Here is a 25,054-nt window from a genome sequence, read left to right as displayed (position 1 = left end):
GGGTGAAATTTGGAATAACTAAGAAAAAAGGATTGAGCTTTCACGCATGTTGATTTTTTAAACTGCATGCCAACTGCATAACAAATAGGGACTAAAATTTAGGTTGGCATTGAACCCTAAATACAGAAGAAGACAGATTTTTTTTTGCCTTTAAAAAAAAAATCAACATGGCATCACCACTTCCAATCTGGGGGAGTCAGCTTTGGTCACAGTAATCCTATCCACAGCACAACATCTAGCACATAATAAGTTCTTTACAGATGCTTGTTGACAGACTAACATCACAGGGTCAATTAGAGAATATTTTATTTTACCTGAGAATTCCATGTAATACTGACATGGGAAACCTCTCTTCTAAAAGTCAGTCACCTTGAACCCAGATTCCTTAATCCCTATTTCACCCTAGAAATCAGCCCCCCCCCCCACTTCTGTTAAGTACCACTAATTAATCTTTCTATAGCAGTTCAGCTGACACCAAATTTTCAATAGAGCTGAACTAAAGTTAAGTACCATTAATTAATTTTCAAAAGAGCTGAATTGAAAGTTAAGTACCACCACTTAGCTTTCGATAGATTTGAACTACCTCCAATTAAGCTTTCTATAACTTTACTGAGGCCTATTCAAACCCAAACTTCCCTATTGTTTCAAAAGCCCCTAAGACCTAAACTCTGATCTTAAAACTCTGTACTGGGTGTACTTAAAACTCTGGTACTCTGGGTGTACCAATTTGCAGAACTCCTAAACTAATTTTGGGAGCTTTTGTCCACTAAGAGGCTAGTTCTCTTAGTGATCTAAAAATAAAACTTTTTTTTTCTCAGCATATATTGAGTAAATTCTTTTACCAGACTGGAGCTTGGCCTACACATCATTAGCCTGGAAACCCCAACAATACTGCTAACTACAAAAGATGTTTATAAAACCACGAATCTATGAGTATCCATTTCTTTATTTAATCTTTAAGATTTAAATTTCAGAAAACATTTGGGGTTTTACAGATATTATAGTATGACAATCAAATAAAACTAGACTTTCCCCCATTCTTTCTTCCGCAATTCACTTCTTTTTATCTTCCCACTGATGGTCTTTGGCAACTCGTGAACAAACTCCACCTATTGGCATCAAGGTGGTAAAATGTTATTCTAGTATTTTGCAACTAATAACTAAAATAAATTGTACTAAGCAACCTTCATGTTGACGAGAGTGAACTCTAATCACTCTGAAACTGTGTTCCCTTTTGATCTTGGAGTCTCAGGCCCTCCTGGAAAAGCATATCTTCCCAGACAAGTTAAGTGGTGTTATTCAATCAGAAATCTTGGTCAAAAAACACCCCACTGATCTTTTGGGGATGCCAGACCCTTTCAGGAAATTCCAATTAGAGATCTGGGCTGGATATTGATAAGCATCCAAAGCAGCTTGCTCTGCCCCTTTGGCATATTAGCTAGGGCCCTGCTCACTGAGTAGACATTCTCTTCTCAGTGCCAGCCTTTATTTCCCTAATAGGACCTTACCACTAAAGTCAGTCTCTTAGCAAAACTGGCTTCCAGTTTTGGCTCTAAAAATAAACTTCCATTTTTTTGCCATTAATATTTCAGGATTTGTGAATTCTTTCACAAAGAACCTGTGCCTCTGATTAAAAGGGGATTTCCACAATTTTGACTGCTACTAACCTCATCAATACGATAAAAATGGTAGAATTAAGATCCCAAATACTTAATACTAGAATAGAACACATAAGTTGGAATAAAACCTGGGTTCAAATTCCATTTCTAATATTAGTTGTCCAAAGAAAAGTCACTTGGGATTCTCACCTATAAAATGAGGAAAATTAACCCCTATTTATGGAGTTCTTGAAGGTTTCTAAACCATCTTACTCACCACAGGTCCCTTCTTTAAAAGGGTGTTGATTAAGAGATAAGATTTATAAAATGCTTTATAATTGTCAAACACTGTTTCCAACTTGGTTTGAAAATAGGGGTTGAAGTACTTTTGATGTAATAGAACTGTGTACCCCTGATCTTTGTGGGGAGGGAATGGACCTGAGTTGGAAAAACCCTGAATCTCAAAATTCCTCCTGACCTTTGGGAGCAACCCCACCCTCCTGCTCCTAGGGGAAACTCCCTTAGTGTTCTCCACCTACAATACAATTGGAGATCTTGGCCCGGGGCACAAGCACCACCCTTTATTGAATTGAAAATCCTTAATAGCTCCCTACCCTCAAACCACAGAAAGCTAATAAAAATTGACTTTGTACCCCAAACCTTTGCTAATTTCCTATGAGGATATGGCCCATTGGGAAATTGTTTTCAGTGCAATAACCCTCCTTCCCCCCCCCCTTTTTTTTTTTTTTTTGCTAAAACCTTGCCTGCTGATTAGGAGCCAGTGAGCCAAATAGCAAACTGGAATTGGGGAGTGGGGAAGGATTAAACTATAAATGTTAACTCCAACATTTATTGTTCAGTTGTGTCTAACTATGGTGCCACTTGGGTTTTTTCTTGGCAAAGATATTGGATTGTTTTGCCATTTTTTTTCTGCTCATTTTATAGATGAGAAACTGAGGGAAATCTATGTGACCTGTCACATAATTAATAAGCATCTGAGGCTGGATTTGAACTCAGGCTTTCCTGATTCCAAATCCAGTGTTCTATCTACTGTGTCAATGTTTGAGCACACTACTTGTTTAAAAATAAAAAGTTCCCTCTCCCAAGACCAGGGGACAGAACATCAAGTAACCCTTCAATCTAATTCAAATACTTGCCTTTCTGGGATATTTGTATGGTGCTGTAATTTTTTTGACATGTTCTTGAAGTTCATTCTTTATTTTTTCTGGGTCATGTGATTTATATTCAGCCTTGAGAATTACAAAGGCTTTCACTACCTAAAAAACAAAAACAAAAACACACAATTCTAAGAAATAGATATATTAGGTACACTATAGTAGCCTGCCTTGGATTGGCTTGTTTTCATTGTCTAACCAGGAAATATAAACATCTAATGGGGAAAAAATTGTGACTTTCTAGTTATAGATTTTAAGTATCTGTATAAACCAGATAAGTAACATACATAAGCACAGTGGACTCTTCCTGGGAATAATCCTACAAGTCATGTACAATTCTGTAGAATAGAAGAAAAGGAACACTTAATGGATTCTAAAATCTGGTCCATACCCCACCATATAATGCTGCATTAGGGGCTGGGTAAGAGAGGGCTGAAGTTTTGTTGAAGACAACTTGCCTTTGTTGTGAGTCCTATTTGCTTATTAATAAAGAAGACTTGCAAAACTAGATGTTAAAACCCAACCTGGTTTCTAATTAACTGAATTTTTAGTAAATTAATTCCTTTTGTAAATTCTGCTTAAAGGCAATGAAAAATAAAATGTACTATTTGACAATTATTAGCTTCAGAAGTACAAAGCTAAGGTGATATTATTATTATTATTATTATTATTATTATTTTATTATTATTATTATTATTTTATTATTATTATTATTTTTTTTACCTCTCCTCTGATTTGGTCTGGACTGCTAACCACTGCTGACTCCAGGACTGCTGGATGCTCAGCCAGAGCACTTTCTACTTCAAAAGGACCAATTCGATATCTAGGAAGCAAAGTATTTACTAGCAGTTGATATACTGTTTAGGAGAATTACAGATTTACTTCTGGATAATGGGATTTATAAACTTCAGTTTAATGGGATATATAGAAAGGAAAATTACCCAGAAGATAAGATAATATCATCTGATCTTCCAATAAACCAGATATATCCATCTTCATCCATATATGCTCTGTCACCAGTCATATAGAAATCCCCACGGAACACTGAGGATGTTCTGACTGGCTCATCCTGGAAAACATTGACTAGGATTGTATTAACATCATTGTGAATTTTACTGTTATGTTTGGGTAGATTTTTAAATATCCAAAAAAGGGGACAGGAGAGGGGAAAGACTTGATCCATTCAAGAAAATACAAATTATTAGCAAGAAATAGTCATTCTAATCCCAAATAATTGAGAATGAAAAAAGAACTTTGCATATACATTTCTTCATTTTGAAATATTTGAGGGGATAGACCACAAGGTTAACTGTCTAAGGGATTGATTGCAGAGTACAACAGGTCAAATAAGCCAGGGAGAAATAGTAATTATTAAGGGGGAAAAAGTCAAAACAGAAATTTATGCCCTTCAATGAGGGTATAAAGGAGGTAATAAGGAGCAAGAAATAAGATTGGATGGTAAGCATTAATTTAAAAACAATCTACAGAGCAGGTCTGTAGAAAAGTTTAACTAAATACAATTTGATAGAAGTTAGTAACAAGGATACTTAATAACAAATGTGTTGTTTTGAATCTTTTTCTATTTTGTCATATAATTAAGTAGATTAATCAAAATGTGCTTTAATGTATTGAACATGGCTTTGGTACTTAACTGAATCATCCACTATATTCCTATTGATATTAACCAATTAAAAAGAATCAGTATAGAATTTATTATCTTGCAATTATTTGTCTTAAATAATACAGATCTCGCATTTACTTGCAATAAGCAAAATGAAGTACTCAGCCAAATATAGAATCAATCAGCCTACAAGAATTTGTTAAATGTCTTTTAAGTGCCAAGCACTGTGCTAGGTGTTAGCAAAGAAAGGGATTCTCTGTTAACCAGTCATATGGATAAATCCTCCAGGCTGGCACCCTAGATGCCAATCTTAACTCCTCAGTATCTCTCACCCTTGTCAATATCTCCATATGCCTCCTCTCTCTAGCACTGCCAGCACCCTAATGCAAGCCCTCAGAGCCTCATCCGTGGACTGCTCATCTCAAGTCTCTCTCCACTCCAATCTGTCCTTTAGCCAGCCACATAGTGATTTTCCTAAAGTGCAAGTCCAGCTACAACTCATCTTCATTTCCATTAAATAAAATCCATTGTCTTCCTATCACTTCCAGGAACACATACAGAATCCTCTGGTTGGCATTCAAAGCCTTGCCCTCCTCTTAGCAGTATTCTTCCACCTTCCTGATGCCATACATTCTGATTCAGTGACATTGGCTTCTTGGTTATTCCACAAACAAGACATTTCAGGCCCTCAAATTCTTGGCATTTTCTTTGGCTATCTCCCCTGCTTAGAATGCTCTTCTTCAATGTGCCCTCCTGGCAGTTACAATTACTAGTCTGTCCTAGGCCCAACAGAGTATCTTTGACCACTGACCTTTGAAGTGTCAACTCTACCCGGCTCGCCTCCTCTGAGGCCCTCAAAGGTCTCTGGCCACGATCTCTTGAATCTATAGCTTAACAACCGGTAGTGCACTCAAGAACAACCACGTGTAATCTTAAAAGCCTTTATTATACCTACTCACATAATGCCCTGACTGATGCCCTGACTTGTTGGTTCCTGAGTGAACACCTGGTCAGAACTTCAACTCCATCTCCTGGCTTCAAGTTCCCACCTTCTAAGAAGCTCTTCCTGATCTCTTAATACCTCCTATTTGCCTGCATATTTGTTTCCTTGTTTCCTTTGTCTAACAAAGTCTAACTGACCTTCTTGAGTGCAAGGACTGTTTTTTGCCTTTTATTTTTTGTATTCCAGCACTTTATGCAGTGTTGGTGTATAATGCTTATTGAATGACTTATTAACTGAGAAGAGAATTATCAGAGATATTTATTCCAGGATCAATGTGAAAGGTATCCTTTAGGGGCCTTTCTGTTTAAATTACTTTCAGATGATGATAGCAGTTTTATGAAGTTTTTTAGGCAGCTGCAGCAAGGTCATGAAGAGGCAGGCATATCACAGTGAATTGTACCCATCGATCCTGTTACTTGAATTGAAGCAATGGCCAATAACAAAACAGATTAAGTTGAGTGTCTTCTAACATCTTACAGAGATGATGATGAAGCAGGTTGTAGTCCCTTTAAGAAACTATATTTTCTTTTGATCTGTGATCCCTCTCAGATTCTTCCTGGGCATATTCTCCCTGGACAAGTTATCTTTCCAGGATACCAGAATTTCAATTAGAAATCCTGATAAAAAAGCACTCCTTTGAAGTGTTGTTAATTCCAATAGGAGATCTTGGCTGAAAACTTTAAGAATCCAAGCCCAGGAACCTGGGCTGTCCCCGGTCCCCCAACCTGATCTGTCCCAGCCCCCCACCAAGATACCCAATATAACAGCTTCCTTCAACTAAGGTCTTTGAAGATAGACCTAGGTAGCTCACTCAGCTGCCAGGATCTTCTGTCCACTGAGAAAGCGTTCTCAGTGCAAAACTCAGTGCATTTTCCATAGATCTGCCACTATAGAAGTCAGGCTCTTGGCAAACTGATTTCTATCTAACAATAAACTTTCATTTTGCAACTAATAATTTGGGAATGAGTGAATTCTTTTACTCCTAAAATCTGTGGCCAAATTGGGGATTCTTAACAACTCTCTTATTGCCACTAACCTCTTGACCACCAAGAATTGAGACCACTCAAACTGCATCAATAGTGAACTAGACAAAAAACATAGAAAGCAATGGGCCTAGGTAATTTTAGAAAGTAGTAATTAGAATTTCTTCATTTTATAGCTGAAGAAACTGAGGCTCATCAAGATGAAAAAACTAGTGCCAGAACCAGGGTTGGAACCCAGGGCTATCAGATCTTTGAACACCATAGTCTTTCTACAAACCAGATCATTTACCTCTGAATACTTGACCATGTGCTATAAGCATGCTATTTAAATCCAATGAATCAATGGACAACATTCTCAACTCTTTAAATAATCTTTTAATTTTTAAACTTTCCTCACTTTATGAAGTATTATGAAATAATAATATATATTACTGGTTGTATATAACTCTATAAAGATATTTATTAATTTAAAATTAAATGTAGTGCCTCAAATATCCTCAGTTTTAACTAATTTTTAAATACTGCTAATTCCCACTGGAGACAGGAAATGCTATGAATTGTAGGGAAGGATAAATTGAGGGTAATTAAATTAAGATACAACTTGTCACTTAAGTACTATTGATATCAAAGCACATGCCAATCAATATAATGTCATAACTTGAAGAGGATGTTAGAAATGATGTCTTCTAATCCTTTCATTTTACAAAAGAGGAAGGCTCCAAGAGAAACAAATATTTCACCCAAGATCACATAGCTAGTTAGTGGCACAGCAAAGAGCAAAACTCAGATCTATTGAATCCCAAACTGGTATTCTTCCTGAACTATATATTACAAACAGTTATGAATAATAGCTCACATAATAATTAGCATTTCTATAGTATTTCAAGGTTTGCAAAGCACTTTACAAATGTCTGATTATTTTAAGCTTGAGTATGAAACATACAAGTTATATTAATGCTAATAAAGTATATTACCATAATTAATAATTAATTACATTGGTTTAAAGAGATTTTGAAATATATCCAAATCATTGAATAAAATATTCCTTACGACATAACCAGCAAATAAACCGAGTGGTCGGTTAGGTAGAACTCGGATGCCAATAGTTCCTTCTTGTTTAGGGGGCAGGATGTCACCATTTTCATCAATAATCTTGAACAAAATAAAATGTTTTTTTAGCTGAATGCATATGTAATTATCACATTTTAAGCCCTTTTTGCTTCAGAAATACTTAAACCTTATGAATATTATGTACTGGGGTTTAGCTTGTGCTGAAAGGTTGAATGTGGTTTCCCCAAACCCTTTTTCAGGTCCTGGGATTGTGAAAAAAGGACTGTGCAGGGAACAGAAAGGAGAGGGATGTGTCTGCAGAGTCTGATCAGTAATAGCAGCTAATGCTCATCAGTAATAGCAGCTAATGCTCATCAGGATTAGCTCAGGCTTTGGAGGAGGCTAATTTCTTTTCCTATGTTTCCTACTACATTCTTATCCCTGAGTTAAACTGACCAAACTATGAATACATCTCATTCTCTACCATTTAATTCAAATGAGAAAAGATTAGAATTATTATAAAATTAGATGAAAAAATGGAAAAGTGGAGGGCATGTTCCAAGAAACTGAGTAGTTTGGTTTGGAACTGAGTAGGATTTAGGAACATAGGAACATAATGGAGTAGTAGACAAAACAGAATCTCAGATTTAGAAGAAAATTAAATGGCCATCCAGTCTTCTACCTAAACAAGAATCCCCTCTAAAACATACCTAATAAAGTGGTCAGTCAGTCTTTGAAGGTCTTCAGTAACGGGCAACCTAACATTTTCCAAGACCTCTTATTCTCTGATACCTATTTAAATAAGAGTTGGAAAGATAGGGTAGGCCCAAATAGTGGAGAACCTTAAATGATTGGTAAATGAGTTTGGAATGAGCTTCTGTTCCTTTTGATTGTAAGATTCACTCCAAATTGTCATCCTATATAGGACTTATATCCTATTAACTAGATATTTAGCCAGCATTTACTGATTCAATCCCCAAATATACATACATATTTTAACCCCCATGCCTTTGTAGATTCTATTCACCTATGACCTTCCCTCTACTAGTCTATTCATTCTTCAAAACTAGTTTGTAAGTCTCACAAAAGCAATTGTTGCTATAAAGTTACATCTCCTTTTTAGACCAAAATAAAATAATTGTTTTGATCACCTACCTTACTTACCATATTACAAAGATTGTGATATTTAATAATGAGAATAATTACAAAAGAAAGGTACATCCAATTCAATATTTGTTATACATTCTTCCAGTAAAGAATGTGACAACCTTAACATCAAAAACTGGAGAAGGCTTTCCCATTGAACCATTTTTAATCTTCATTCCTTTGAAAGTTCCACAGACTAGCACCTATGAAGAAAGAAAAAGATAGGACAAACCTCTATGTTGAATAAAAAAGTATCTTTACAATGTTTATTGGTGCTTAATTTTTTTATGTCATGATACTCTACTGCCTCTAAAAAATATCATTCCATCATTATGTGAGGCTTCTAGTATGAACTAGCTGCTACTTTTGTCTGGGACAAAAGTATTTTTGTTATTTATTTATAACATTAAAATTTAAAATTATAAATTAAAATTATTTTATTTATTTATATTAATTATTGACAGGGTTATTTGTTTTAAAAGCAAATTAGAAAATATACAAGTTTCTCACATTTTAAATACTTTTTTAAAATTCAAAAACATTTTTAGTTATATAATGCTTCTCCTTAGACTTTTTGGATGTATGTAGTGCCTTATTAAAACTAGGTTTCCTTAGTTTTGAGAGCAATTTTTCTTTCTAATCTTTAAAAGATTTCATGGATAATTTAGATCTCATTATTTTTTCTTTTCGAGTTTAGAATCTTGTAAAGTCAAAGTTCCATAAGGTAAGTGGCCTTGTGTTAACTGGGTGGTTCAGTGGAGAAAGCAAGGGCCTAAGTCAGGAAAATCCAAGTTCAAATTTAACCTTACTTGCCAGCTGTGTGACGCTGGGCAAGTCATTTAAGATCAGTTTCCTTTTCTGTAAAATGAGAATTATAATAGCACCTACTTCCCAGGATGGTTAAGAGGATTGTAAAGCACTTACACAGTCCCTGGCACACAGTAGGCACTTAATGACTATTAGCCATAGTATTTTTTATTAGACTCTGTTTCTTCTCCAGAACTTATATAACAAATATAACAAAAAACTGCTTAATAAAATGTGGTACATCCCACATGTAAATGTACCGTTTCTGTCTGTCCATATCCTTCATAGATGTCCAATCCTGTCTTCTTTTTCCACTGTTCAGACACTTCAGGATTAATTGGCTCTCCTGCAGTTACACAGTGCTTTAGACTTTTGAACTTATAACTTCATCGAAAGAAAATGGGGGAAAGAAAGGGAAAAAAAATAGATTAGAATTATTTCTTATATAATTTCAAAACAAGGTGTATCACCTCCCTCCTCAAATGATAACTTTAAAATATACTCCAAATTGAGTTTTTTTTGGGTTTTGAAGTAAATAAATCAAAATTAGTAGCAAAGAAATGGAATGACATAAAAGAAAAAAAATGGTGTTGTGAATTCATTGTAAAATGTTTACCAAACCACTCTGTCCAGTGAAATCTATAGTAACATAAGTCCAAACTTTTAACATTTATTAAGTACCTACTGTATACACCAGTATTCTTGTCTGTGTGATTAGTAGTTTCAATGAAGTAGGCTGGTGTCTTCTATTTGGCAGGCATTATCAGTGCTAAATCCTTTCTTATATATTCTGTGCTAGGGGTTATATAGCATAAGTTGTATAACATGGTCCATGCTATATTGCTTTTAGGAGAAAAGGATACCATTATTTCAGGGCCTATTTATCAATCCATGTGGTGGTAATCCTTCTTAGGTATTTGATCACCACTTACCTGGATTTATAATTTAACACGAGCATCCGATAGGCAGTTGGAGCTGTACAGAAGACCGTAACAGGAAATCTGGATAAGGTCTAGAATATAGAATTAGAATTATGTAACTTAACTCTTTTATCAATCTAGGTTTTTGGGTCTGTAAATTCCTTTACAGAGAACCTCTGTGCCATCAGAAGGGAGTCCCCAAAGCTCCCTACCCTTGCACCGAATCCCAAGTGGGTGCAGGGGAGCCAAACTTCTCCATTTGGTTCCCTGAACCCTGAACCTGCCACTAGACCTTATCACTTAACTCCCTGACAACCAGAAACCCTAATCTCATTTTGGTTCCCTAAATCTAGACCTTATCATTAGAACAGTACAAAGACATGTTAAATGGCAGATGCTAGGCTGATGTAATGCAAAGAAGGATCCAAAGAATTATAAGGAAAGTGAAGAAACATTTATTACATGCCTACTATGTACTTGGTAATGTACTAATCATTTTACAAATATTATATAGTTGAATCAATTTTACAACTGAGGAAACTAAAGCTGTAAAATGGAATCAACTATATAATATTTGTGAAGATCTAAGGAGATCTAAGTTTCAGTGGGAGCTACTTCCAAAAAACAAGTCAGATTAAACCTTAGACAAGTCATATGTGATGAGGAGTAAATGATGAGTAAACTGTGGTCTAAACCGAGATGGGTCAGTTGCTTTCTCTCTCTCCTTCCTTCCCCAAAGTAACCAAGGGCTGGTTCGGCAGCAAAGGAATTTGCTACTTAATGCTGTATGGAAACATAGTCTTTATTGATTAGAATGGAAACACCGGAGAGCCGGTGGGCAAAATGGCTGCATGGTACAAGGCCCATTTTGCCAAAAGTAGATTTTTGAGTTCTCTCTTTTATATCAGAGCACAATCATTTAGCCTGAGAGTGATGTAAATAAGATAAGGATTCTCTTGTTATCTTTTGGGGACAGACAGAAGTCTCTTCCCAAAAAGGAATTTCCTGATGCCATTTCCTGATGCTATCTGAGCAGATTAGAATGGGGGGCTGTAAAACCCTAGCCAGCTCAGATAGCCCAAACTAGTTTGACCAGATCTTGTATCAAAGGTCCAAGTCCCAAAGGAAGTTGGAGATCAAACAAGGAATATCAAGGGGCTACTGCCCTCAACAATATGGACTTTTGTTTCTTCATCTGTAAGAATAATCTCATCAAAAAGAGGGGTTTGGATATGATTATTCCTAAGGTTCCTTTTCATTCCTACTACTTGGTGATTCCAGGTTGTAAAAGCTTATTTAAAAGGTCAGCTAAGTTATACAAAAGCCAACATCAAGAGGGAAATTCCCCCAGAACTCTCAACATCCCTGAGAGCATTTTACTTCCCACATATAGAAGAAGGGTAGGCATGTGAAAACTAAGGTTCCTTTCATCCCTAGCATTCTCCAAATCTTCTCTTTGTTAGTCTTACTTTTAATATGGAAGCTGGTTCAAAACATGGCATATAGTGTGCAAACACACAAGCTCCTAAACTCCATGGAGAAAAAACACTACTCCAAGCCGATTTTGCCCAGCCTGTATCTGACGTATTCCACATTATATCAGAAGGGGTCAAATCCAGCCAGTACCTGAGAAAATAAAAGGAGTACTTGTGATGAAAGTAAAACTCTGTATGACCTGAGTGAGCCCTGTAAAATGATGTAAAATCAACAAAAAAAAATTTCTCCTTTGATCTACAAACCCAAATGGTCTTGCATCCTCTGGAGTAAGATAAGCTTTCTTGGTGGAAGTCACAATTCCAGGCAAGATTTCACATTCACCTGAGATTTCCTTTAGATTCATGCATAAAATGGGTCTTCAGAAAATGACTCTTTGCAGATCACTTTTTTCTTGAGAATGATATGCCCACCAAGAGAATCCCTCTTGGTGTTTCTTTAACAATAAAGCTTTTTTTTTTTTTTATCATAGCCTTTGGGTTTAGTGAATTCTTTTGCCCCCAACCTTCTGGAAAACCAAATCTCACCCAATTCCTGCCTAACCTCTTCTTCAGTATGCTCATCCCTCATCATTTGTATTTTAAGTGGCAGGTGAGATAGTTCCACTACTTTTATTGTTTAGACAGTATTCCAACCCATAGAAGAATAAAGTACCTTCCATTTATGGATAATCCTAAACCATAACTGCTATGTGTATGTTCTGTCATTTTAGGAGAGCCAGTGGTCCCACTAGTAAAGTAGATTGTCATTGTATCATTGTGTCTGGTCTTCACACAGCTGTGGTCATCACTTGCATATCTGAAAAGGATAGCCAAAATAAATCTATAGTTTCAATTTGAGAAATCTTTTAGTTTAGCTGAAACCTTCCCCCATCCCATTATTTTCAAAATATATCAAGGGCTAAACTCCATAGTTTTGCTTCATACAAAGAGAAAGTTATTTTATGTTCTTGAAACCTCAAATAGTAACTAAATACAAATTAAATTAATTGCAGTAATTAAACAAGATTAAATAAAGCCTGGAAAATTCTGTCTTTTTTTCCCTTTTTGAGGCTATTGTCTTTTTTTGCTATCTTCTCACTACTATCTGGCCCTTGACCCCTAACTGAGGCATTAAAATATGGTGCTGTGTAGTATAGATCTTCACAAAAATCACATTTTAATATATATCATCATAACATGAAGGTATTCCTAGTAAGCCCTAGTATGCTAGAAGGCTTTGAAAAGATAGAGAGATAATACAATTATTATTAATAATATTTTGAGTTGCCTTGCCCAGGTTGGAAATGTAAGGGCTTTTTACAGGTCTGATCTCAATATTGACCTATGCAATTTTTTTTTTCCCCTGAGGCTGGGGTTAAGTGACTTGCCCAGCTAGGAAGTGTTAAATGTCTAAGACCACATTTGAACTCAGGTCCTCCTGAATTCAAGGCTGATGCTCTATCTACTGCGCCACCTAGCTGCCCTGACCTGCTCTGGTCTTTTCCTTTTTAGGCAGCTAAGTGATCCCTAGTTCTTAAGGGCACAACCATATTGGTGCTGAATTTAGTGAAAGGAGATACCCAATCAGTTTAGCCTACTGCATTTCAGAATTCCCCAGTTCAACTGATGGATTCACTAGCCTCCAACTCTCCAAGAGCAAGGATTATAGTTATATACTACCACACCTGGCTACAGGTAGAAAAAATTTAAAAAAGAATGGGCAAAATCCTTTAAAGCAATTCAGCATGTACAATGATGTTTAATAACTTTTTTTGTGAAAGTGCACATAAGGAATAATGGGAGGAAAATATGTTAAAAGCATGAGACTGGTAAAATGATGATATAGTTTTCTGCTAAGTAATCCAAATCCCAAACCTCCCCACATATATCCCAAAAAGGAAAGAGATGCCTTACATAGAGAATGTTAAATCTACAAAACAGAAGATGAAAATAACTTGCAACATACAAAACCCATCAAATAGCATGCAATAGCTTAAGTACTTGATTGTCCCAATCAATATCTCAATCCCCCAATCACTTCTACAGATTAGAGCCAGGAGTTTTTAATTTGAGGTTCATGATTGTTTAAAAAAAACTATAACTATACTTCAATGTAATTGATTTCCTATATAATACTATATAATCTTATGTGTTTAAAAAACATTTGCAGAAGAGGTCCAAAGGCTTTATCAGACTGCCAGAGTGATTTAGATCATACCACAAAGTTAAAAACTCCTGGATTAGGCACAGGCAGTACATACAATTTGACAGGCACAAATTTTAAGGTTCAAGTTGGGGAATGCCTTACCAAATCCTCCAAGGTTAGGAACTTAGCCTGAACTCTCACTTGACATGAGTTATCAGATATCAACTCTATTCAATTATGTAGAGGTAAGAAGAAAAAAAAAAAAGGATGTAAGCAAGACTACACAAAGTCCAATGCAAAGCAGGCAAAAGCAAAAAGGGCTTCTGTAACTGAGAAAATAGGGAAAGACAGCTGGGACAGGTATTCCCAGTCCTTCAAGAGTTTAATTTTGGCAGAGAACTAGGCTAGACCCTCCCTCCCCAAGTTCCCTGACAAGGAGGCTATGGATGCCTAACGGAGGGGGAAGATCAGAAGAATGAAAAGAGAAATGAGAAAGAGAGATAAGTGACTGGAAACAAATAGTCTAAAAGACAAAAAACTTCCATAAAGAAAGCCTGAGTAGAAAGCCACAAGCAGAAAATATAGTTCTTATGAGATGAAAGGAAAAATGAGTAAAAACTAAGACATCAAAGCACCATAAGCAAATATTATACTATAAAGGAAAATAAACCAACATTCTCCAATGGAAAAAAAAAAAGTTCTATGGTATTGCCATAGAAGAATAGTAAGAAATTTCAGAATGATTCAACATGGAAATAGCACTTAATACTAATTTTAAAAAGTTATTACAATTGAAAAGTTATTACAGAAAGAACAGAAATCAGTTCTTTCAACATAGAATTCAAAAACAGCAGAGAAGAAAAAAAAAGCTATTTAAATTTAATTTTAAATTTAATTTAAAATTAATTTAAGGCTATAATAAATAATCTTTTCAAAGAAGCAAGAAGATTTGAAAAATGAAATGGTAGATTTGAAACAAAAATACAGAAGTAGAATGTAATTTGCCCAAAAGAAAAGTAAAAGACAATAATTTTAAAAGAACATATGAATCCTAGAAAAATATGTTTATTGACTTTGAAAACAGGATGTACAGAGATTAGGATTACAAATTTTAGGAAAAAAAATCATGATACTTAAACCTGAACATCATATGGCAGAAATAATGAAATTAAACTGTCCAGAATCTTTGAATAGCAATAAAAAGGTACTGATCAACTGAATCCACAGGTTACTCTAAAAGAAAAACCTACACTTACAATCCAAAGGCATGTAGTGATTAAATTTCACAAATTTCACAATAAAGTAACCAGGAGAAAGACCTTCAATGAAGGATTATTAATTAATCCCCCCCCCAACCCTTTATGATAAACATCATTATAAATGAAGGAAATTTAAGACTTTCAAAAAAAGTAGTATTTCTGAAAACAAAAATACAGGGGTGAGTAGAATATTTAAGTAACAATCATGCTATATAAAGGAAATGTAGGAAAAGTAAATAAATTATCTTGAAAAGACTAAGTAATGAAATTATCTCTTATTTATAGATTACTGTTTAAAGAAAAGTAACTGAAAAAGAACATAAATGGATAATAAGGGATCACTAAGGTCCTGAAAAATTAAAGATTCAAAAGGAGCTTAAAGCATCAGGAGCTGAATTAATATTTGGGAATATAATCCCATTATTCCCTATGTGAATTCATATCTTTATGGGATCTATGATAGCTGACAACTAAATGGGGAGAAGGGAAGTGAAAAATAGAGGAGAGAGACTGATATACTTCTAACCACTCCAAAGGTAAATTGAAAAGGACTATAGCGGCAGCTAGGTGGCGCAGTGGATAGAGCACCAGCCTTGAATTCAGAAGGACCTGAGTTCAAATGTGTTCCCAGATACTTAACACTTCCTAGCTGTGTGACCCTGGGCAAGTCACTTAACCCCAGCCTCAGGGAAAAAAAAAAAAAAAAAAAAGGACTATAGTCATTCTTTTAATCTCTCAATGAGAGAAAGCACTGTGGGAAAATAGGATAAAAGCAAGAAAAGGAGGTAAAGGATTACTGAATGCTACTGAAGGAAAAAGAAAACATTTCTAAGAGGATAGATATATTTCTATGGTTAAAAAAATAAGAATCTTAGAATGGGTTTCATCTGAAGAAAATTTACATACTGGGAGATGACTTGCTCCAAGAAAGGGTTGTATGTGGCACCCTACTCCTGGAGAGGTAAGTGACCTATAACTCCCCTCTGCCAGCCAGTACCATAGAGTACAGGTAAAAAGAAATTGTGGTGGTGATAGAATCAAAGGGATAATCTGGCCTTAGCAATAGTGAATGATAATGAGGACAGGGGTAGGAACAGGCCTCATGACTCAGGACACAGGGTGACTCCCACTGCATGACACTAATTCACTAGACACTGCTTTCTTCATGGAGTGATATTTCTAAGAGTGAGACACAGTGGGAAAAAAAGAAGAGTGGTTAAGATTTACAAATGCAAAACCACAGAAATAGGATAGAAGTGTGTAGATTTAATACTCCAAAAAAAAAAAAAAAAAAAAAACCAACCCAAAAACCCTACATCCTCAAGGGGGATACAGAATTAAAAAAGAACAATTTAGAGTATAGTCAATGCTTTGGATAATAAATTCAGAATATACTAAAAAGGATTAGAAATAATAAGAAAATATAAAAGAGACACTGAAAAAAAACAAAAATAAAACAAAACCCTAAACTAAGAAGTTAATAAAGAAAAGATTTCAAAAGCCATGCCTAATAGAGAGAGAAAAGAGAAGGGTCAAAAGAGGTGAGGAATATAAATAAATAAAAGGAGAAATTAATAACTTAAGTACTTTCAGAAAACTTAGGATAAGAAGTCTAGGTATGGGAATGAACCTATGGTAATAGATTAGCATCACAATAATATGTAAGCAAAACTAATCATAGGAGCAAGGCATTCATTTAAAAGAGAAGGGGGATAAAATCAATTCAAAAGAAACAAATGGGGAAAAACACAAGTCTATCATGCCCTTAAATATGAATAGCTTAATACAAATGAAGAAAAAGATGGATAAGAAAATAAGTCCTTCAAATTTGCTACATACAAGAAATACATATGAAAAATATATACATACAGAATGAAAATAAGGCTGAAATGAAATTTACTATGCAGCACATGATTACCAAAAAACAACAACAACAAAAAACAACACCCAGAAATTACATTCATGCTATTAGGAGAAGCAAAAGTAAAAGTTTATTTCTAGAGAGTTAAATAATAAATTACATTATGCTCAAAGATATCATAAACAATGAAATAATATCAAAACTAAATATACTGTTAAGTATATTAGTGAGAATAATGAATCCTGTGAAGTGAATACAAGTATTCAAATTTTTACTTTTTGAAATCAGAATTATATAAAATGGTCATTAATTCTAGCTCAATGGAAATATGTAGTGCAAATTTGAATAATGTGACTACTTCACAGGATCCATTATTCACACTAATCAAGACATAGCTGTATATACTAAGTAGCATAGCATCTAAATGCATAAAAGTTCATTGAGATGCAAAAAGGCCTGTAATAAGAAAAATAATTGTGGGAGACTTTAATATTTCTCAAAACGAGATAATGTTATAAATAAAAGGAAACTATAAAACTAAACAAACAATTTAGTATTTCTGCTTTATGTATAAGTTTTCATTGTTTTTTAAAAGTGGTCCTGAGAAATATGTATATTTGTTAATGTTCCAGTCAGAAGAAGCCACAAGTCTTTTATATGTAACTTCCAACCAAAGCATGAAAAAGCAAAAATATTAAACATATCCTCTACAGATCATAATGCAATAAAAAGGTTAGAGTACATAAAGAAAACAGACATAAATAGATACAATTATAAGTTGGTCAAAGAAAATAAATCATAAAAATTTTATAAACATGTAAAAGAAAAATAATGAGATAACAAACCAAAATTTAAGTAGCAATTAATTCCTATGCTCTGCAAATTATTATCAAAAACACACTATCAAATTTTTGAAAGACAAGTACTATAGCTTAATATTTAAACCAGAAAGATATAAATTAAGAAAAAAAAAAAGAACTATGAGTCAATATCACTAAGGAATTCTAATATAATTTTTAAAAGACTAGCAAAAAAGCTTAAAAAATATACAAAAATTATTCCTTATAAATTGAATTTATATCAGGGATGTAAGGATGAGCCACAAGTTGGAAAACCATCAATATAATTAGTCATATTAAAAAAAAATAAAAGATACTCAGAAGTCATGATTATGTCAACAGATTTAGAAATAACTTTTAACAAAGTACAATACTCATGTATGTTAAAACCTTAAAAAGCACGGGCATAGCAAAGGCAGATTTAATTTTTAAAAAGTATTTTAGGACAAAAAAGGCATTATTTGCAATGAGAATACACTAGAAATTTGCCTATTACATATATAGTAAAAGTAAAAAAAGAAAAAGATGGATAAGAAAATAAGTCCTTCAAATTTGCTACATACAAGAAATACATATGAAAAAATATATACACACAGAATGAAAATAAGACAGAAATGAAATTTATTATATAGCACATGATTACTAAAAAACAACACCAAAAAAACCAATACCCAGAAATTACATTCTTGCTATTAGGAGAAGCAAAAGTAAAATTTTACTTCTAAAGAGTTAAATAATAAATTACATTATGCTCAAAGATATCATAAACAATGAAATAATATCAAAACTAAATATACTATTAAGTCTAGATTAGTAAGAATAATAAATCCTGTGAATCTTACATACATAGTAAGAAAAAAAGTAATCCCCTTTTCTCACTAATATCTGACATAATTCTAAAAGGATCTGCAATATTAATAATATTAGAGAAACAATGTAAAGGCATAAATATTGGCAGAAAAAGAAAAACAAAGTTATCTATTTTCCATGATATTTAATAAATCCCAGAGAATTAGCATAGAAACTAACTGGAACAATTAAAAGGACCATAGTGTCTTAGGTCTAGAGTGGAAGGGATTTCAGATTTAAAGTTAGGTTAGAGACAGAATTAGAATTAAGGTTGGAGACAAAAGGAATTAGGGTTAGAGATGGGGTGTTTGCTATTTTATTTTATATATTTAAAAATATTTTTTCTGACAGAAAATCCAGAAGTTTTACCAAATTGCCAAAGAAGTCCATGATATCAAAAAAGTTAAGAACCTCTTTTCTAATTAGGTCAACCAGCAAAGTCTGGTTTTGAACAGTGTCCTCCTCTGTAAATTAAAAGCATGATTTGGCATTTCCATGCTCTCACCACCAGAGGACTCTCTTGCTATCTGCTGTGACAAGAACTGTCTTCCTTTGGATCTTGATGCCTTATTTTGGGGATTTTGCTTAAGTTGTGCAATAGTTTTGTTAAAAGCCATGAATACTTACTTCATCAATTCTCTGAGGTTTCCCCACCCCTCCTTAGGCTTCTCAGAAACAATTAACTTGGACTTCAAATTTCTACATTTATGGGCAATGGAATCCACTGCTATAGCCAAAGTATCATTGGTAATAATGCACTTTGCTGTAGAAGTTTGCAGCCTGTACAACAGGTCATTTTCAGTCAGTTGGATGGTTCCAGGAATTAAGACAGTGCCTAAAGAAAAGGGAAATGTTTATTTTTTAATTTTTTCATATCTGTGAGGATAATATATATTACATAACCCCCTTTATTAACTGGGATTTAAAAAAAAAATCAAATTCTGTTACATCACATGGGTTTCCAAAGACAGACCTTTTTCTCATCATATGATCACAGGTTTTAAAGCTGAAACAGGGACCTACTGATTATCTAGACCCTCACTTTCTAAATGAGGAAAAGAGATCCAGAGAAGAGTGTTTGATGAGAAAGGAATCTCTATTTGCAGAATATTACTTGTATTGGGGGTTTTGATTTTAATTATAAAGTTCGAGTCCTACCATATCTTATTAAATATGAATTATTTAACACAAAAGCTGAATGATTGAGACACCATAAAATAGATATTTCTCTATTTTAGGATTACGTATACATGTTAATTCCAATGAGTTTGTGAATGGCCATGAAGATTCATCAAAAGAGTGGAAATAGGGTGGTATACAGAAAAGAGAGCTGTACTGCAAATCAAAAGATTTGGATTATATTCCTAGCTCTGTGATACAACTCACTTGGGTGATCTCGGTCAAGCGACTCATGGACAGATTTCAGGGAGTCCATGAATTTGAATGGGAAAAAAAACCTTACATCTATTTTATTAACCTCAAACTGAAATTGAGTATTTCTTTCAATTACTTCAAATTTTCTTCTGATGAGAGGTCCATCAGCCTCACCAGATTACCAAAGGCATCCTTGACACACAGAAGAGCCCACACATTACATGCTCTTTAAGCCTCCATTCTAAGTGTGACTTTCTATGACAAATTTTGATAAAGCTCTGTGATCTAGGAGTGAGAGTACTATATAGTTAGTCAAGAGACCTGGTTTCTATTTTTCTGCTCTAGCAGATTGTGAAGGTGCCTTTGAAGCACTGATGCTTAGTAATTATTTATTAAATGAATTTGAAATGAAAATAAATTTTAAGACTGAAATATTACTTAAAATAAAAAACTAATATGGTTATGATTTGTGGATTTTTTATTATACAGAGAATCTTACCATAATGGAATTTGACCTAAAAACAAGAAGGAACTTTAAAAGTTTAAATACTAATACAAAGATCTCCCTGTGGATCAATACTTGATCTTGACCTTCACTTACTTTCATATTAATTTAATATATGTATTCCTAATCATTTCAAGAGTCTTTAATGCTTTCCTAATGCATTTTATATAAAAAGGCAAAAATCTCTATAGATATTTCATGTTACCCCTAAAGATGATCTTGGTCAATAGCTATGTGTAGACAATAGTTAGCAAGAAATTAATTAACAACTCATAGACCATTAGAGTTGATTAAAAATTTAATTAAAAATAGCTTAGCTTCATTCTTTCACTGAATATGTAAGAAAACTAAGGACCAATCTCAAAGCTAGTCCAGTCCTCTTTTTTTTCATCAGCCTTAGTTGTTTTTCTATTGTTAAGGACAAATTTATTAGCTTGTGATGACCTTAACGAGAATTGCTATTCAAATAGAAGATATTAAATATCTATGCGTGCATATATATATGCATATATATATATATGTGCAAAATTTGAGCATATTACATGCTATTGAAAGGTAGTAATTCTAATCAAATAAGCAAAAGGTTACAACTGATAACAGAAATATAAATATTAATTTGCTAGTAGTTATTCTCTATTTTTAGGGAGGGAGATAGGGATAGTGGATAGAGGTACCTGACCCAGAGTCAGGAAGACTTATTTTTCTGAGTTCACAACTGACCTAAGATCTTTACTAGCTGTGTGACTCTGTGCAAGACATTTAACCCTGTTTGCCTTAGTTTTCTCATCTGTAAAACGAGCTGGGGAGGGAAATGGCAAACTAGTATCTCTGCCAAGAAAATGTTAAATGAGGTCACAAAAAGCCTAATACAACTGAAAAAATGTTTGAATAATTGGTGCCCTTAATATAGTATGCATCCTACATAAATAGCTGTTGATTGATAGTGTAGTTAATTTTTTAAAATCAAATATGCATTAATTTAGAATTTATGAATCATAAAAGTTAGACACTATGTATATGCATTACCAACCTGTCCGTAGACATGCCACATTTATTAGCCACCATTCTGGAATTGCAGGTAAAACCACAATTACTCTGTCTCCCTTTTTCAGACCACAAGATTCAGTAAGGACATTGGCTAATTTTTTAGACAAGGATCCTAGCTCCTGAAAGTTCCATCTTACTTCTTCTCCGTTATCATTTACCCACCAGAAGGCTGGATTTGACGGTCTCTTTCCAATCTGGTAGATATAAAAAATCATACAGAAATATATGTGAGTATGTATGTGTGTGTGTGTGTGTATGTATTTACACACATATGTACATATGTATTTAAATTAAATGCTTTGATACAATTTAACACTTCAAGTCCTCATCAAGACAGTTCATTTGATCTTGTTCACTTCTGTTCATAAGATTCATAGTTATTGTAGACTACATTATGATTCTAATTTTTTAACTTTGCATTATTTCAAAAAGAATTCTAGGTTTATTTTCATTCCTCATACTTATTCATCTTAATTGCAACATGGTAATCAAATATATAAATCTATCACAACATATTTAACGATTTTCCTATTATTACCTCTAGAATGGCAAAGGTAAGAACTAGGGCAATTTCATGTACTTCAGCTATGTAAAACCTTTGAACAGCTGGCCATTTGTGTTACTTTTTTTTTTAAAATACTGCAAGAATATATTCCCAATGTTGAAATCATTTGGTCAAAAGGTATGACTATTTTCATTAACTTCTGTTGTACAATGACATTTTCCTTCAAAAAATTTCTACAAGTTTAAAATTCTATCAACAATAAATGTACTTGTTCTTCCACAACTTCATTAACACTGTTTTGTTTTTTTTTTTTCTTTTTGAGGCATTTGGAGTTAAGTGACTTACCCAGTGTCACACAGCTAATAGGTGTCTAAGTCAGATACTATAGGATAGATAATATATCTACTATTACACCTCCTTGCCCCTACAATATTGGTTTCATTGTTCTTGATGATTTGCTAATTTGATGGGTAGGAAGTAATACCTTAAACTTATTTTAATTTTTTGTCTTTGATTATTAGTGAAGTCAAACATTTTTTTTCAAATCCTTTTCAATTTTGTCTCTTCTTTTGAAAATGATATAATCAAACTTTGAAAGACTAATTAATTATTGAAATGTGATTACAAAAGACCAGTGATAAATCATGCTACTGACCTCTTGACAAAGATGATGAATTCAAGGTGCAGAATTATATGCTTTGGGGCATTATCAACATTAGAATTTAATTTGGCTAACTGGGCATTTCTGATGCAAGGATCTTATTTCTATTTCCTTTAATTTAAGTTATGGATTTTTAAGTTATAGATTACTGAAATGAAAAAACTAAGATGGCCATTTAGGCCAATATATTGAGGAGAACAAAACAAAGATCAATAGGAAATACATACAAGTAGGGCAGCTTTGAAACTAAAGTTGATTATATGCTTAATGAGAAAGACCAATTGTTTATAGTAGATTTGAAGTTATATGTAAAAAATAGGAAAAAAAAAAAGAAAAATGATCTGCCCATATTCTTAGATTATTTATTATACTTGGGTGGCTTTTAAGTAACTATTCCTATTTTAGCAAGTTTTTTTATTTGTTATATTTGTCATAAATTCTTTTTCTTAGTTTATTTTTTCTTTTGATTTCAATTGTTTTGGTTATACAGAAAGATTTTATTTTACTGTAGTCATACACATCTATCTTGCCTCCAAAATTCCTTTTTGTTAATAGGATTTAAAAATTAATCTTCTCTTTAAAACTGCAATAAATATTTCATCTTGTGTGGAATGGAGAGATAAGGAATGTTTCAGGAATGTTTAAATTCTTTTTCTGTATTTTATTTTTTATTATTTCTACGTCTCTGTGATCTACATAAGAACAGTGTGTGCAAGCCAATATTTACTTAAAACTTTAGATATATTTACTTAATCAGAAATTGCTCGTTCTCATGAGAATTATTAATAAACAACCTTTCTGCTTTCTATTTTGAGTGATCTCTGAGTAGCCATTTTGGGTAAGGGTCTTCTACATCCCTCACAATCTCATTTTCTTCCTTCCAAAAGATTATGTATTTGATGGCTATGCTATCTTAACTTTCCTAAAACAATGTCCAAATAAGAAACTGCTGTTTGTAATATTCTTTGAATTATAAGAAAATTTTCAACTTTGAGTTCAAAGATCTATGATAATCATTTCTTTTGATCTGTTGAATTTTTCTACTGTTTCTTGCTTGTTTTCTTCTTTCCCATAAAGTTCAAACTTCATTTTTTTTATTCTACCCTTTCTTTCTACCACTCTTTATGGTTAGGGCAAGCTCCTATTTTATAACCTGAAAGCTTCCTTCTTCCTAGACATACAAAGAGCAAATTCTACCTCAAATCTCTCTTTTCCTGACCAAAAAGTAGGATGTAGAAGCACAATGACTTTACTCACTCCCTCAAAAACACAAATAAGACCAAGGAAGTTATATAGTTTACACTTTTTGATCACTCTGGAAAGGCATTCTGCAGATGGGCTCTCATTTTAACAACTCTAAAGAAACATAAAAATTATATTCAAATTTTGAAAAATGGAAACATTGCTATAGGTTACAGAAATACTTGTAGAGTTCTTCTGGTATATTCTTCCCCAAACTCTTATTTTCAAATTAGCTCCCCTGAGAAAGAGCACTAGCCAGATTCAAATTACTGTTTGGGTCTGCTACCCTAAAATTATAGTTGAGCCCTCACTATTGTGCTTATCTTTTGATTCAGTCAAAAGACAATTAATTCCAAGCAAAAACATTTACTGTAAAAGCAAAACATCGCCCCCATAAAGGTGGGGCATACTTCTTACAACTATACCCAAAGTTAGTGGAAAGAGGAACAAACACAAAGTTCTCAAGTGAAGAGGCACACATAGGAAACACATGTGGCCAAAGCAGCTTACACCTTTGGCATACAGAAGTTTCCAATGTCTTCTCATGATGTATTTATCCTACTCCTCTTAAGAGACATCATTTCTGTTGAACTTAGTTGATCAAGACTCCCTGATGAACTTCTTTCCCTCTGTTTTCCTCTACATATTGCATCAAAAATGCTTACTGTGAAGTTAATTATATAAGGCAGGGTATATACTCAATTTGAAGATAATAAATTGGGCACAAGGATATGTGTTTAAAAATGAATGTTTCCAATCCAATGAGACTAAAAAGGAAAAAGACTCATAATTCTTTTCTTCTCTTTCATAAAACCAGACTTCTCAAAGCTCTTTATGATAGAATAGTCAGTTTATTCTGGTAATGTTTCTATAGGTCATTTTCAGGACCATGAAAATAGTACAGTTAAATAGTTTTTCTTTTTATTAGCACTCATTATCCATCCACCCAATACTCAATTGTTTTTTTATATTTGAATCAATAATTTTG

The 25,054-nt window shown here is 33.6% G+C and overlaps 1 protein-coding gene across 6 annotated transcripts in view; it reads right to left on the bottom strand.

Annotated features, from left to right (window-relative positions):
* Nucleotides 1–930: 930 nt before the first annotated feature.
* The window catches only part of LOC141550378 (acyl-coenzyme A synthetase ACSM3, mitochondrial-like), a 46,643-nt gene continuing 22,519 nt past the window's right edge, over nt 931–25,054 (bottom strand). For all 6 annotated transcript variants that reach the window (XM_074280968.1, XM_074280967.1, XM_074280965.1 and 3 more), the window contains 12 exons: nt 21,642–21,852; nt 19,360–19,567; nt 12,452–12,595; nt 11,773–11,929; nt 10,316–10,395; nt 9,644–9,767; nt 8,699–8,779; nt 7,431–7,532; nt 3,715–3,842; nt 3,497–3,596; nt 2,756–2,875; nt 931–1,109 (listed from right to left, as the gene is read on the bottom strand). In XM_074280968.1, the coding sequence (XP_074137069.1) occupies nt 1,023–1,109; nt 2,756–2,875; nt 3,497–3,596; nt 3,715–3,842; nt 7,431–7,532; nt 8,699–8,779; nt 9,644–9,767; nt 10,316–10,395; nt 11,773–11,929; nt 12,452–12,595; nt 19,360–19,567; nt 21,642–21,852 (1,542 nt within the window). In that variant the 3' untranslated portion in view covers nt 931–1,022. The remainder of the gene's footprint in view (nt 1,110–2,755; nt 2,876–3,496; nt 3,597–3,714; nt 3,843–7,430; nt 7,533–8,698; nt 8,780–9,643; nt 9,768–10,315; nt 10,396–11,772; nt 11,930–12,451; nt 12,596–19,359; nt 19,568–21,641; nt 21,853–25,054) is intronic.

The sequence above is a fragment of the Sminthopsis crassicaudata genome, chromosome 1 (assembly GCF_048593235.1).
Source record: "Sminthopsis crassicaudata isolate SCR6 chromosome 1, ASM4859323v1, whole genome shotgun sequence".
Lineage (NCBI taxonomy): Eukaryota > Metazoa > Chordata > Mammalia > Dasyuromorphia > Dasyuridae > Sminthopsis > Sminthopsis crassicaudata.
Note: the sequence above shows the minus strand (reverse complement) of the source record. Positions and strands in the feature narration are given on the sequence as shown.